At 39.7% G+C, this 14191-nt stretch overlaps 1 protein-coding gene across 2 annotated transcripts in view; it reads left to right on the forward strand.

The window, feature by feature from the left end:
• The first annotated feature begins 324 nt into the window (after positions 1 to 324).
• MEI4 (meiotic double-stranded break formation protein 4) overlaps positions 325 to 14191 on the forward strand; it is a 243919-nt gene continuing 230052 nt past the window's right edge. Inside the window, exons 1-2 of one of the 2 annotated variants that reach the window (XM_089681409.1) lie at positions 325 to 559; positions 13920 to 13935. In XM_089681409.1, coding sequence (XP_089537535.1) covers positions 325 to 559; positions 13920 to 13935 — 251 coding nt within the window. The remainder of the gene's footprint in view (positions 560 to 13919; positions 13936 to 14191) is intronic. The other variant, XM_089681410.1, reaches the window with a different exon arrangement.

Raw genomic sequence — 14191 nt, forward strand, 5'->3', positions numbered from 1 at the left:
GTTGGCCAACTTTGTGTCTTGTTAAGTGTAATTTTATTTATTTATTTTACATATATACAGAATTTTGTAGATACCATGGACAAATTTTAAAGTTACAGTTGCATTATGTTTCTTTTTTTTGCATAAACCTGAAAATTTGATTGCCCATGGCTAGTAACTTCAGCACCAGTTTATTGCACAAAGAACAAAACAGGCTTTTCAGACATATTGCTGTCTCTTTTGATCAGCTTGACATTAGAATCAATCATAGTTAAGAACTTCTGAGTATACTTCAAATCACAAATTAATTTAACATCTACCTTTTTTTTTGTACTGTACCATAGAATGGAAATTGAGAAATGGTCCCAAATAACTGCAAAAGTAGCTTTGGCAGTTGCCATCATTCAATGTAAACCAAGTGGGAAAAGTAGCAGAAAGTATGCTGAAGAACTGGCCAAACATGTTTCTAGTCACGATATCAAGATGGAGAATAAGGTTATGGAACTGGAAGCTGAAGTTCTCAGTTTGCGGCAAGAGCTTCTTTTACGCAAAATTCACAACAAATCAAACTTTGAACTAGGTAAGAGTCCTTTAGAGAACTTTAAAGGAGAATTATGGGTTACATAAAAAAACATAGATACTAATTTCCGGGCTACAGCTGTCCTATGCCTGCTCTAAGACTGAGAGATGACCGTTCACCCGACCGCTGATTAGCTCTTTCTACCGACAGTTGAGAATATTAACTGTCAGTCACTGACGCTGCTCTGCTGCTCCAGAACTCAGTGAAGTGCCAGGCTGGAGAGGGGGCAGGCACAGCTGGCTCTGACTCTCACTTGCACCCTGCATGGCGGAGCCAGCTTGTCATTCAGGCAGGTAGTAAACATTCTAGTTTTTTTTCTTTTCAGTGTGATATACAGTTATCTTCAAGTCGACATGTAAAAAGTGAACTGTACCCATAACAATTTGGTAAAAATGAATATTCTTTAACAAAGAACATACAGGATATTCCTCAAAAATCAGGCATGCAAAATTAGAGTGTGTTGTAAATCGCCTCCAGCATTGGGTCTGTTTTTGCTTGACTTGACTGAGGCTGGCAGTTTGCTATGGGAGAGAAGTCACTACTTTGTTAAAAACTCTACCATACTCTGCCATGTGTTAACAGATTCCTCCATCCATACAAGTGATGTCTCCTCTCCGAGAACTGTATTCTGACAGTGGCAACAGCAGGTGTCAGAAGACAGTGCAGCTGCAGTCACTGATTGATCAACTTTTCCAGCATGTCCCTTTAACAGTAGTTGATCAGGGATGGTAGCACACTGATGAAAATTCACATGGTTCAACAGGGACTGGCAGAATTTCAATTAGTGTTGAACAATGAGGGAGCAGTATATACAGACAGGCACCCTCACTTCTCAGCACTACCTGTCATTGCTGGCTTTATATGTAATTGCTTTTTTCTCTTTACCTTATAGTACTGAGAAGGAGCTGTCATTCGCTCCACTGATAAAGCAAACAAAGGGGCTGGGTCACCCAGTGACCTCACCCAGTGAATTTGCCCCTTTTGCTTACTTCAGTGTGTCGAATGACATCTCCTTCTTGGCGCTATAAAGTAAAGAAAAAAAAGCCAGCAATTACATTTACAGCCAGCAATGACAGTTGGCACTGGCAAGTGAAGGAGCTGGTCTTTATACTCATTATGCTTGCCTTAAGATTCCTTCACTGCTTTGATTTTCAGCACAGTGCTGAAAGCAGAAGACCTTTGTGGCTGGATTGCTTATTTATTTATTTACTATAAATTCTGTGTAACCACACATAAAAAACAATATATATGAATGGCAACACTCAGATGCAAGAACGATAACACTCGTGATGATATTTGTGTAAAAAGTGAATAAGGTTGTTGACAGAAGACAATCCGACCACCGGCTAGATAAGCCTCTCACCTTAAAACTTCGACCCTTGCGGGTCAAAGCACTTATTAAGATCCTTCTCACAGATCCTCCAAGTCTGCTGTCACTCCACAGATCTTCTCCCACCGGACACAAATCTCCCTCAGGGGGTCAGCACTACAATAATGGCTCCTCACCAGGAAAGATCAAATGTAGCGCCATTATCTCATTTGGAACATAAAACACATGCTTCCATAGTGTAATATGTTTATTCTCAATAGTAGAACAATAACAAAAAAGCACACTCACATTAAATTGCAGTAGTCACAGTTCCAACCTCATGCCTTCAGATGTGATCAGTATGCATGGGTGTACACACAGGTGTTTCAAGATGGCGACCACGCCGGAAGTGCGTCACTACGTCAGGCCGACGCGTTGCGTCACAATATCATGTGACTTCCTCAGGGCTCTGTCAACAACCTTATCCACTTTTTGTGTGCACATTGTTTTATTTATTGTTTTCCACAGAGTGAGGGTATATATAGATTATAAGTGTGTGTATGTGTACACGGTTCCTCATTTATGTACATTTATGCACACCTTAATAGGTTATATGTTTTGAGTGTTACATATTATGCATCTTAAGTCGAAAGGATCAAGATTTATCACTGTCAGTATTAGAGTGTTATAATTGTGTTCACATTTATTAGTGTCATTAGATGTACTTTGTTGCATGTTTTCACTAGAATTGGCACTCAACTAGTCAAATTGATTCAATTTATGCACCATTTGTCACTTTTATATTGGTTTTTGGATTTATGCACATATGTTTAGTGTTTGATGTGAGTAGCGCTACATTCCGCCATGTATAATTTTATATATATATATATATATATATACGCAATTTTGCATTTCCAGGTAGGGGGCGCGCATGAGACCTACCTGCTCTGCCATTCGTGGCCGCGGCTGTCAATCACTGGGTCCTGGCCAGTAATTACCAACCGGTGCCCGGTTATTACCGAGCATCTCCAACGGGGAGGAAGACTTTTGTTTACTAACATTCTTCCTCCCTGTCGGTTTGGGCACACTGCTCTGGATGGCTGTGCACAGCAGTGTGCTTACAGTGAATCACGCAGTGCAGTGTGCTTACTGTGAATCACGCCCCCTAGTAAAACACTCCCTACATATAGTTAACCCTTTGATCGACCCTCATATTAACCCCTTCCTGCCCAATGCCATTAGTACAGTGTCAGTGCTTTTTTTTTTTTTAGCACTGACCACTGTATTGGTGTTACTGGGGATGTCAGTGACACCAAGTCAGTTCCCCCCCAGTGTCAGAATGTCCCCCTCAGTCCCAATAAAAGTCACTGATTACCGCCATTACTAGTAGAAAAAAAAATCCCAGTATCTATACCGCCATTTGTAAACGCTCTAACTTTCACGAAAACCAATTAATTTACACATATTGGGATAGCAAAGACATTTTGAAAAAAAATTGTGTCTGTTATAAAGTTTGCAAATAAATAATTGTTCTTCTGCTACATTTCTTTGGTGAAAATAACCCAAATCAGTGTTTATTATTTAGTCTATAGAAAAGTTATAGAGTTCACAAACTATGGGATATATCTAAAAATTGGTCAGTCCTGAAGTACTGACAGCCAATCTAATTTCTTAAGGCCTAAAAAATGTCAGAACAGTGCAGATATCCCCCAAATGACCCTTTTTTGCAAAGTAGACAGTCCAACGTATTTCATAAGAGGTATTGTGAGTTTTTTGAAGTTGTAATTTTTTTGTCATAATTTTTCGGAAAATGAAGAGATGAGAAAAATTATTTTTAATTTGTTTTTTCATACTGTCACTAGTGCAGTGCAGTACAGCATCATCATATAACTGGTGTTGCGGTGATCAGGAACACTGACTGGTGACAGTACGAAAAAAAAATATATAATTTTAAAAAAAAAATTTAAAATTTTTTTATATTGTTTTCTTTTTATTACTTTTTTTCAAGATTTTTTTTCATATTACACTATCACCAAAATAGTACAATGTTACCATAGTAACATTGTACTACTTTGGGAAAGTGATCAGTAGTTTTTTTTTGCTTATAGCAAAGAATTTCTTTGCTATAAGAAAGCATTTAACTGAATGAAATCGATTCATACAGCTTTTTTTGTTGTGATTAGCTGTGATTGGCCACGGCTGATCACATGACACAGATGGGCTGTGACTGGCCCAGCCTGTACATGTGATCACTGTGACCATTCACAGCTAGACACACTTGTATACAATGGATGGCATGAAAGGAAGCCATGTATTGTATACAACTGTCATGTGACCAGCTGTGATTGGTCACAGCAGGTCACATGGTACTGACAACGGGGCCATTACACAAATCTGTCATCGGCCTTGTCCGAGGTACATAGCCGGTGACAGATCTTGCCACAGCGCAGCCCTGCGAGCACGCTCAAAGCGTGATCCGGGGAGGACATCATATGATGCCCTACCAGAGGGACGAGTAGTAAAATGTTGGCCGGGCAGGAAGTAGTTGAAGTAGAAGGACATATGTTGAAGTTTTAAGCAATCCAATTATTCAAGCCAGTGAAAAACAGGACAGAAAAACAGAAAAAAGAAAAGTGAGCCAGCATAAATAACCAAAAAAATCACGTTGGTTGAGTAAATCAAAAGTATCTTAAAAGTGTATTGAAAGTCCAATATAGGACACATAAGTTGGTGGTGTTGGGGGGGAGCTAGAGAGGTGTTTGTATAATACGATGGAATGCAGACCACAAGTGTAGTAAATGTATTTATATATTTCCACAGGCTCAACTTGCATATGAATATAAAAATGTGTCCATACAGCAAAAAGTAAGCAAAAAGGATAGGGTGGGGAGAGGGAAGAAAAAGGGGAGCAGAAGAGAAAGGGAGAGGGAAAAAGGAGAATTGATGGAAAGGGGGGGAAAAAAAGGTGGTGGTTTGTGTGTGTTGGGCGCGAGGAAAAGGAGGGTATGAAGAAATGAAGAACAAGGGGATATGAAGCTTAAGAAGGTAGGTAGAAGGGAAGGGCCTGAAAGTAAACAGAACACGTCACTTACATTCATAATAATGCGTGATGTTCCATTCATAGTTTAAACCTCTGGTTTCCATTTTAAAAATCAAAAAAACTTCTCGCTAACTGAGAAGTGAGAGACATTCTCCTTTTCTCTTGGGACAATCAACTTGTTCAATTGGACTCTAAAGGGCTGCAAGTTAAATACATGGCACTGCATGACATATTTTGCTACATTAGTATCTTTGTGGGCTCTGATATTAAATAAATGTTCCCATATTTGATCACCTGGGTGACTTGTTGTTCTGCTCACATATTGTATATTGCAAGAGATGCACATTTTAACATAGATTACATTTTTGGTTTGACAGTTAACAAGTTGCCTTACATGAAAAATTTTGCCATTGTTGCAAAGTCTGGCCACATTGCGGTTTCCTATGTAGCTTCAGCTTAAACATCTGGTTGCACCACACCTTTACATATATTATCCGTGTATGTGTATGTTTTTCCAAAATAAAGAAACTATGTAAAAGTAAGTTCCCTATGGTCCGTGCTTTTCCAGCACAAACGTCCTACCTTGCGGTAATAGTTTTGTATCCTGAGTCCCCATATAAAAGGGAGAGATATCATTAAATTGTAGGCTATAGAAAAGACCATAAGTGTTTTTTCGCATTCAGTTTGTAAACAATTGGAGGTGTGTGTACTGTAAGGAAAAACTCTCTATAAGAGTGTAGCTAGGGGTATTGCTCACATTTTGTCACTACGACCTCAGCACAGATCTGGTAGCCTTGTTCATAGAACCTCTGTTCAATTAAATCTGCTTCTTTGTTGAAATCCCTCAATCAGAGCTTAATTGAACAAACAAGTTAGAAGCTGATTGGCTATCATACACAGCTGTACCAGATTTTGCACTCTCCAGTTATTGTAAATCATTCCTATGATGTAAATCAAAAAATGTTACCAAATATTAAAAAAACTGAAGCTATAAATCTACAAATGGCATAATTTGTGAATACATTCAAACCAAATCTACAAACTGTGTAGTTTTTTTTTTTCTCTGAGGATCTCTATGCATGGTGCTTAGTATGGAGTTAAAGTGGAGCTCCACCCAAAAGGGGATGTTACGTTTTAAGCCTTTGTCTTCCACTCCCCATTAAGGATTGGCACCTTTGGAGAGCGGGGGGAAGGGGGTACCCGAATTTGACAGGTACCCGCTCCCACTTTTGCTGCAGTCGCCTTGGAGATTGGAAGAGAAAGTTGTCCTCTCTCCCTCCCTCCCTGTAGTACTACGGGGCCATTCACAAAGCGCATCTTCTCGCACATGCGCAGTGGGCACTCGGCTGTGAAGCTGCAAGCTTTTACAGCCGGTTGCTGAAACTGAAGATGCCGGAGCCAGAGAGAGAAGACAGCCGGTGAAACCATCAGTGGTGAGGACACCATTGGACCGAGGGACAGGTAAGTGGCTGTATTTTAAAAGTCAGCAGCTACAGGTTTTGTAGCTGCTGTTCTTTTTTTTTTTCTCAGGTGGAACTCTAACTTTAACGCAAGTGTCCAATGCATATAACTGGAATGACAAGGAAAATAAAATCTACATTTGAATCCTACAGCATCATCCAAAAAGTGTTAAAGCCCTCATGAATGAGCTATTAATTCTATCAAACTGAGCATGTGTATAATGTTAGAGTATGTGATGTTAATGTAACACTACCCCCTTAGGAGTTGCTGAGTTTTGGGCCCCCCTATAGTCCTGCACAGCCAGGCAACTCACATTTTATTCAGATCTTGCACACAGGAGACAGTAAACAGTCCTTGAGCTTGTTTTTCTAGGTTTTAAAGGGCATTGAATTTGGATGGGGTTGAGGGGTGTACGGGATGGCCAAAGGAAATGTGAATGGAGGACAAACTCCTTAGCAACTACGGTATGTACAAGTTCAAAGACAAATAATACCCTTTTACGAGAACTTTCCAGCCTTCCAGGTGTACCACCTCAGACCACAGAATAATTCTCCTCTTCACCCAGCTGCCCAAGGAAATCCTTGGGCAAGGGGATCCAGAAGCTGCCACTTCAGAATTAACAGTGCCGGGTGATGAGATAGTCAGGTTTCCCACCAGAATGCCCTCTCCCCTTATCTGGCCTAGGTAGTGTAGGATTACTCTCTTAGTCCTCTCCTGTAAGCTTGTGAGTTGGTGACTGCCTTCAGGCCTTCAGCTGGGCTGGCTCCTTCTCTGCTTCCCAGGCTGTCCTCTCTCAGAGGACGGTTGAGGCTGAGAGATCATCCCTTCCAGCTCCTGCCAGCAGGTAGACCCCTCTCCTGGGCCCCTTCCAGGCTCCACACTCCAGCTTTCTCACTCTATCTCCCACCCAAACTTTCCTGCTGCTGAACAGGCTCAGGCTCACTTAAAGGCTGCCCTGGCCCCATGCCAAGCCTCCTGCTTGGGGATTGTCCAGAGGCCTCTAAGTGTGCAGGCTTGCTCCTCCTCACCCCTGCCTACTGCTTTTACAACCTTATCCAAATTTCTAGAGCAGTGAAGGTATCGGGCAACTGACCTGTGGAGCCTCCCAGCTCTGACCTATAAAAGCCCTCTGACTCAGCCCAGGCTATTCAGCCTTCCTAGACGAAAAAAGCCCAGCTAGCTACCTAGGAGGGTGCTGCTTTAAGAAACAGAAACTTTGAATCAACTATAAAGCATACATATACATAAAGATTCTTTTTTTGGGTCAGTGTTTTTCAGGGTGTCTTTTAATTTTTAGTTTTATTGTAATGTTTCAGCTGAGCATTGCTTATCACCCCTCACTTTTTCCAGTCTATATCCACTGTTATATTGACATTTTTAATGATTTCACTTTGAACAATGAGTGATCCCCCTGATTTAGAATAGCTTCAGTGGACAGTCTTTTGTCTGCATGTTTTTTTTATTTGTGTTAGCTTGAATCATTGGATTGCTTAAAAACTACAACGCATGTCCTTCTAATTTAACTTGCTATTTCAGTGATGCATATGTATTTATACCATGAAGTGGTGCTATTGAGATAAGTGAGCATGGTTTCTTTCTTCATTTGCCCAGCTGTGTTTTACAGCTAATGATACATCCTGAGATACCTTGTCACTCCCAGTTCTATGAGTAAGCCTGTGGCATGGTGAAACGTTAGAGGGTGTGGCCTGGGAGGAGACTAGACTGGAATTCACTGTTTCATACGAGAATGACTGCAAGTGTGCAGCTTCATCTTCCATTGTATGCTTAGCTGAGTTCTCCATAATTATGCTCAAGCATGGTTACCATTCATTTATGTGATGTGGTGTTTGTGTTTATAAAACACATGGAGTAGGGTAGAGAAGGGTGAGAAAGGGTAGGTTAGGTGAGTTAATCAAGAAGAGAAGGGCAACAGAAAGGCTGGATTTACCCATTTCAGCCCTTTGGACCTATGTAGAAAGTCCGAAGCATGAAGGGATAAGCAGAAGGTGATGACTTCAGTAGCCGCCATCACCTTGTGTCTGTTTTCTTCAGCTGACTGCAAGCTGCAAAGCAAAAGATCACTTTTACAGTGTGGGCAGTTTGGTTCTATCCCCTCTACAGTGAAGGAAGCGGACGTGACAATGATTTTGGAGGACAGGGGAGATATTGGGCGGGGGACCCCTAATGGCTCCATAAAGAGAAATGTCACCTCCCCAATTCTTTTACATGGGAGTTTGCCCTTGCTGTGACAAAGTTAAATTTAAAAAGTAAAAAGATATCTAGGGTGTGCACAATTTTAAGACTTGACCTGTTTGGTATCTATTTACTCGGCGTAACCTAATCTTTTGTATTTTCTCAAAATTAGATATTGTGTGTGTATTTGCATTAAAATTAATTTTATTATATTTTTTACCTAAAAAGATGTGTTTGATAAACAGTTGTGCAAATATTGTGTGACATAAAAAGTTGCAACTACTATAGTTTTTATTCTATAAGGCCTCTGCTTTCAGAAAATGTATAATTTTCTTGCAGTGTGTTCATGTGTGTTCTGGGGGGCACGTGAAAGCATAGCAATGGTGTACACTAGGCTCATTGAATTACATTTGCATTTCTTGCATACTCAGTGCATTTGTATTTTGTTTCAAATGTGTCCCAACTGCATATGCTGAAATGCAAGCCCTAAATGTAATCTACACCCCCCCCTTTTTTTTCATTTATTTATTAATAAGTGCAGCCGGGAAGCTGGATTTCTCCTGTACCAAGCTAGAAAGTGTTGGAAAGAGCAGGAGGAACTGGGCAGGGATTTTACATAATTTCCCTAAATGCCTGCAGATAGAGCAATGTGCTGTCAGTCCAACTGAGTAACTATTTGCTGATAGGGCTACCAACGATGTCAGCATCTAAACAGTAACAGCAAGAGTGACAACACTGCAGGTAATTTCACAGCAGTAGAAAAGCATTGCCACCTCATCAACGGAAGTGCCTATCCAATGTTTCTACTCACAGAATTAGCAGGTACTAAGTGCACAAATTAGTCCAGGGGTTACAGAAACAGAAAGCCCACTCTTACTGCTATGGGCAGCCTAATCACATTTGTGATTTTATAGTTGAGCAATAGTTCTCTTTTATTTGGTGTATTTATAAATGTTTTCACCCAAGATCTGGACAATGTTCAGCCAGGATAAACACATTTTTCCTGGACCACCAATGCTGTGGTGATTTTAAACCAACTTCTTCAGTGTGCATTGCATTACGCTGGAAAAAAATGCAGCAGAACTGAAATTTTAGGTCATTGATATGCCTTTTTAACCCATTTAATTTGAATGAACTGCTTAACTTGACAAAACGCACTTCAGTGCACAAAAATGCACAAGTATATAGCTGTCAAGCTGACCACCACTGACCAAGGACTTTGAAATATGTATCCTTTTTTAGGATAATTTAAACTAGGTTTTGTAAGAACAGAATTTTTTTTCCCCACCTTTCTAAAAGCAAAACTTTTTTTTTCTTTTTTTGTTTTATAGAGAGTGACATGGTTTTATTGCTGCCTGTGCCTTCATTATGGAGATTCATCTACTCTATTTGCCATGTTTCTGTTATCATCGATTTCCTATCACTTCCTGCTTTGAAAACATGCTATGTTATGAAACAGGAAGTGGAAGGAAATCTCCTCAATGGGACAAAGATGGCAAAAAACTGACAGGGGTCGTAGCCCTCCTTTACTCTATTCAAAAATGAAACATATTTTCGGTGTAATATAACATGGCAAATGTGGGCATACTGTATATTTATTCTGCTAGAAAGGAAAGGATAATTTCAGGAAAATTTTAGAGTGTTGTGAACAGAGGGACATTAGCTACTGAATGTTGTTTTGAATTGCTTCGGTTGCAGAATATCTTTAGGAGTAACTGAAGGTCATGGCATTAATTTGCTTTTTATTAAAAGTGATTTCACTTACAGAGAGTTTTTAGTATTCCCAGTAAAAACTGCAGATTCTCAGCAATGGAGTTTGAAAGGTACATTTTCAAAAGAAATGACAGACTGAAATGCTGCGTATGGTTCAGTATGAATCCTTTCAATCAGTTATCTTAAAATGAAAAAAGAAAAACAGCAAGTCTGCTTGTGTTCTAAAAGCTTCAGTATTATTAATGTTTGGGCCTGTCTTGGACCTCCTGTTGACCCAGTAATAAATATTTTGTATTAGTATGGATTATATTTTGTTAAATGTTTTGAACGTGTGTTAAAATATTTTTTTTCCATACTCTTTATGGTAAACATATTTGCCGAAAGTGAATATTTTAACCCAGGAAGCATTTTTGAAACCGTGGAGAACATGATTTCTTCACCATCATTAATACAGATAAGATAATTGCATACAATGTTGATGTTTAATCAATAATGAACTGGCATTAATATATAAATAAACAATGCATCAAACACTATAATGACGTTAACCTGAAAAATTAGAACAGCATTAAAGGAAATAAGCTTTTTGTAATTCAGGCAGGTCCTCTGTCTTATTACATTTATTACAATCCATACCTATTTTAACCACTTGCCCTCCTGTGGATTTACCCCCCCTTCCTGACCAGGCCTCTTTTTGCTATACAGCACTGTGCTATTTCAAAATTGTGCGGTCATGCAATGCTGTACCCAAATGAAATTTGTCCTTTTTTTCACAGAAATAGAGCTTTCTTTCGGTGGTATTTGATCACCTATGCGCTTTTTACTTTTCACGCTATAAAGAAAAAAAGACAAACATTTTTGTCAAAAATTATATTTTCTCATTTCTGTCATAAAAAATACCCAAAAAACTCAAATTTCGTCATACCCCAATAAGTGTATATTGATTGCTTTGTGTGAAAGTTATAGTGTCTACAAACTATGGTATAGATAATGGAATTTACACAGCTTTTACTTTCTGACTGCCTATCCCATTTCTTGAGGTGTTAAAATACCAGGACAGTACAAACAGGCCCAAATGACATCTTTTCAGAAAGTAGACACCCTAAGATATATGCAGAGAGGCATATTGAGTCCATGGAAGATTTATTTTTACCACAAGTCTTTGGAAAATTACAAAAACATTTATATTTTTTTTTTACGCACAAAGTTATCACTTAAATGATATATTGCTCACACAAGCCCTGGGTATATGTGAAAATACACCCCAAAATACATTCTGCTACTTATGCCGAGTATGGGGATACCACATTTGTGAGGCTTTTTGGGAGATTAGCCACATACAGGAGCCTGAAATTCAATGACCACTTTGAAAGCCTGAAGATGCGTAACTTCCTCATTTCACTTCCTCACTACCTATCACAGTTTTGGAAGCCCTGAAATGCCAGGACAGCACCCCCCCCCCAATGAGCCCTTTTTGGAAAGTTGACACCCCAAGGAATTTAAAATGAGGCATGGTGAGTATTTTGCAGATCTCATTTTTCTCAAGGTTTTGAAATATAAAAAAGAGAAGAAAAAATATGTTTTTGTTTTCTTAATTTTCCAAAAACTTGTGGCAACAAACAAGATCTGCAAAATACTCACCATGCTTCTGATCAAATTCCTTGGTGTCTACTTTCCAAAAAGGGGTCATTTGGAGGGTTTGGTGCTATTCTGGTATTTCAGGGCCTCCGAAAATGTGATAGATAGTCAGGAAGTGTAATGAGGAAATAAAGCCCTTTAAAAGACTGAATGTGCTTATTGGATTTGGGGTCCTGTACTTGGCTAGACTGACAAAAATTCTCTCATGTGGTATCCCCATACTCTGGAGAAGTAGCAGAATGTATTTTGAGGAGTAATTCCACATATACTCATCGCATGTGTGAGCAATAAATAATGTAAGTGTCAATTTTGTGTAAAAATAAAAATTATTTTTGTCATTTTCCAAAAACTTGTGGTAAAAAAATAAATTCTTCTATTGACTCAACATGCCTCTCAGCAAATAGTTTGTGGAGTCATTTTGGAGGGTGGGGGCATTTTATGCCCAGCATTAGAAGTTTATGCCACGCATCACTCTTCTAACCCTTTTGATGACCAAGTCTTTTCTGACACTTTTTGTTCACATTAAAAAAAATCTCTATTTTTTGCTAGGAAATTACTTTGCTTTAAAAAATATATAATGTTTGGGGGTTCAGACACCCTAGTGAATAAAATTGTGGATGCTGCAATTTTTTATGTCACATAGTACTCGCGCAGCGATTTTTCAAACGCAAATTTAAAAAAAAATACACTTTTTTTACTTTTAATGCACATAAACACAATATATTGCCCAATTATTTGGTAAGATATAAAAGATGATATAGTATGCTAAGTAAATAGACAAAGGCACAGGGTCAACGCTCGCACATGCAGGGGGGTGGGGAGGCGAGGGTACTTTTTTTTTTTTAAGTTAATTTGATTTTTTTTAATTATATTTACACTGTCCCTATCTTTTTTTTAATCATTATCTATCACAGGGAATGCAAATATCCCCTACAACGTCAATGGGCATTGTCATATGTTCTTTTTTGAGAAACCTGGGGTCCATGAGACTCTAGGTATCTTCTCTGCCCTTACATTATCTAATCTCACCAAGATCGGTGTGATCAGATGGTTTCCCAATTTACAAATGGCGCTGTTTATATCCTGCAAAACTGAAGCAAGAAAATGCCTGTAGCTTCCGATTTCTTAGACTATAGAGATGATTGGCACCATTCCGGTCTCCAATTAGCTCTATGGTCAACTGGCAGAAACACCGGCTGCATTCTCAGGTTCCCCTGATGGCACAGGACTGCCCGAGAAGGCCATGGAAGGCAGCGGGGGATCTTCTTCTGCTGCTTGTAAAAGCAATCCTGCAGCTAATTAGCTACTAGGATTGCGTTTACATGAAAGTCGATCGCCGGCTGAAAAAATGATATTGCCTGCAGCTGCTGGAACATTTTGAATTTACAGGTACCTAGTGCGACTCACAGGAAAAAGAGCACCTGGCTGTCAGGGACTACTTGAACCGCTACATAAAATTTACCAGCAAGTGCTAACAGAGATCAAGCCTGATTCTGTGAACACTGTGGTTTTGTGTGCAATGTATTACAGGTGACAGTGATCAGAAATTATACTGACACTACACTTCTTGTTAGGGGTGGGGGGGGGAGCATTGTGACTAAACTCTAGTGCTGGCAGCAAACGGGGATGATCCTGCCAACACTGCATTTTGGGACACTAATACTAAGGGTACACTGGTATAGTTTTGTTCGCGATCAACATATTGATCCGTACAAACACTATACTAGTAATGACAGTGATCAGAGAGCTATAGCGTGAGTCCGATAGCGTGCAGGCAATCTAACACTAGCTGACACTAGCTGGGAAGGACACTAACTGACCCTGACACTATATGACACCTTCTGACGTTGCTACTGGCACTAATACAGTGATCAGTGAAAAATACTGTATACTGACTGTCACGTACCTGATTGGAGACTGAAATGACGAGGTCTGCCTCACTTGTGTCACTAGCCCTGATCCCACTGGAAGTGGAACAGAGGGTGTCTAGGGACCAGGGGGACAAGAGCGCCAGCAGATGTTGTTTGCAGCTCTTGCAGCTGGAGACTTTGGAAGACTGATGAACCTTCGATTCAGGATCTGTAGTGATATGCAGAGCTGGTATGGTAGATCGACAGGTGTGCACCAGAGCTAGGCAGGAAGCTGGGATGGGAGACAGGAGCAATGTCATAGTAATAGCCAGAGTCATCAACGGGTTGACAGTGAGATACCAAATCATAAGCAAGCCAAAGTCAAGAGCAGAGCCAAAGTCAGGAACAAGTATCAAGCAGGAGAGTAA

Source organism: Staurois parvus, unplaced genomic scaffold (assembly GCF_062004578.1).
Source record: "Staurois parvus isolate SC_StPar_1 unplaced genomic scaffold, SC_StPar_1.0 ptg000264l, whole genome shotgun sequence".
Taxonomy (NCBI): Eukaryota; Metazoa; Chordata; class Amphibia; order Anura; family Ranidae; genus Staurois; species Staurois parvus.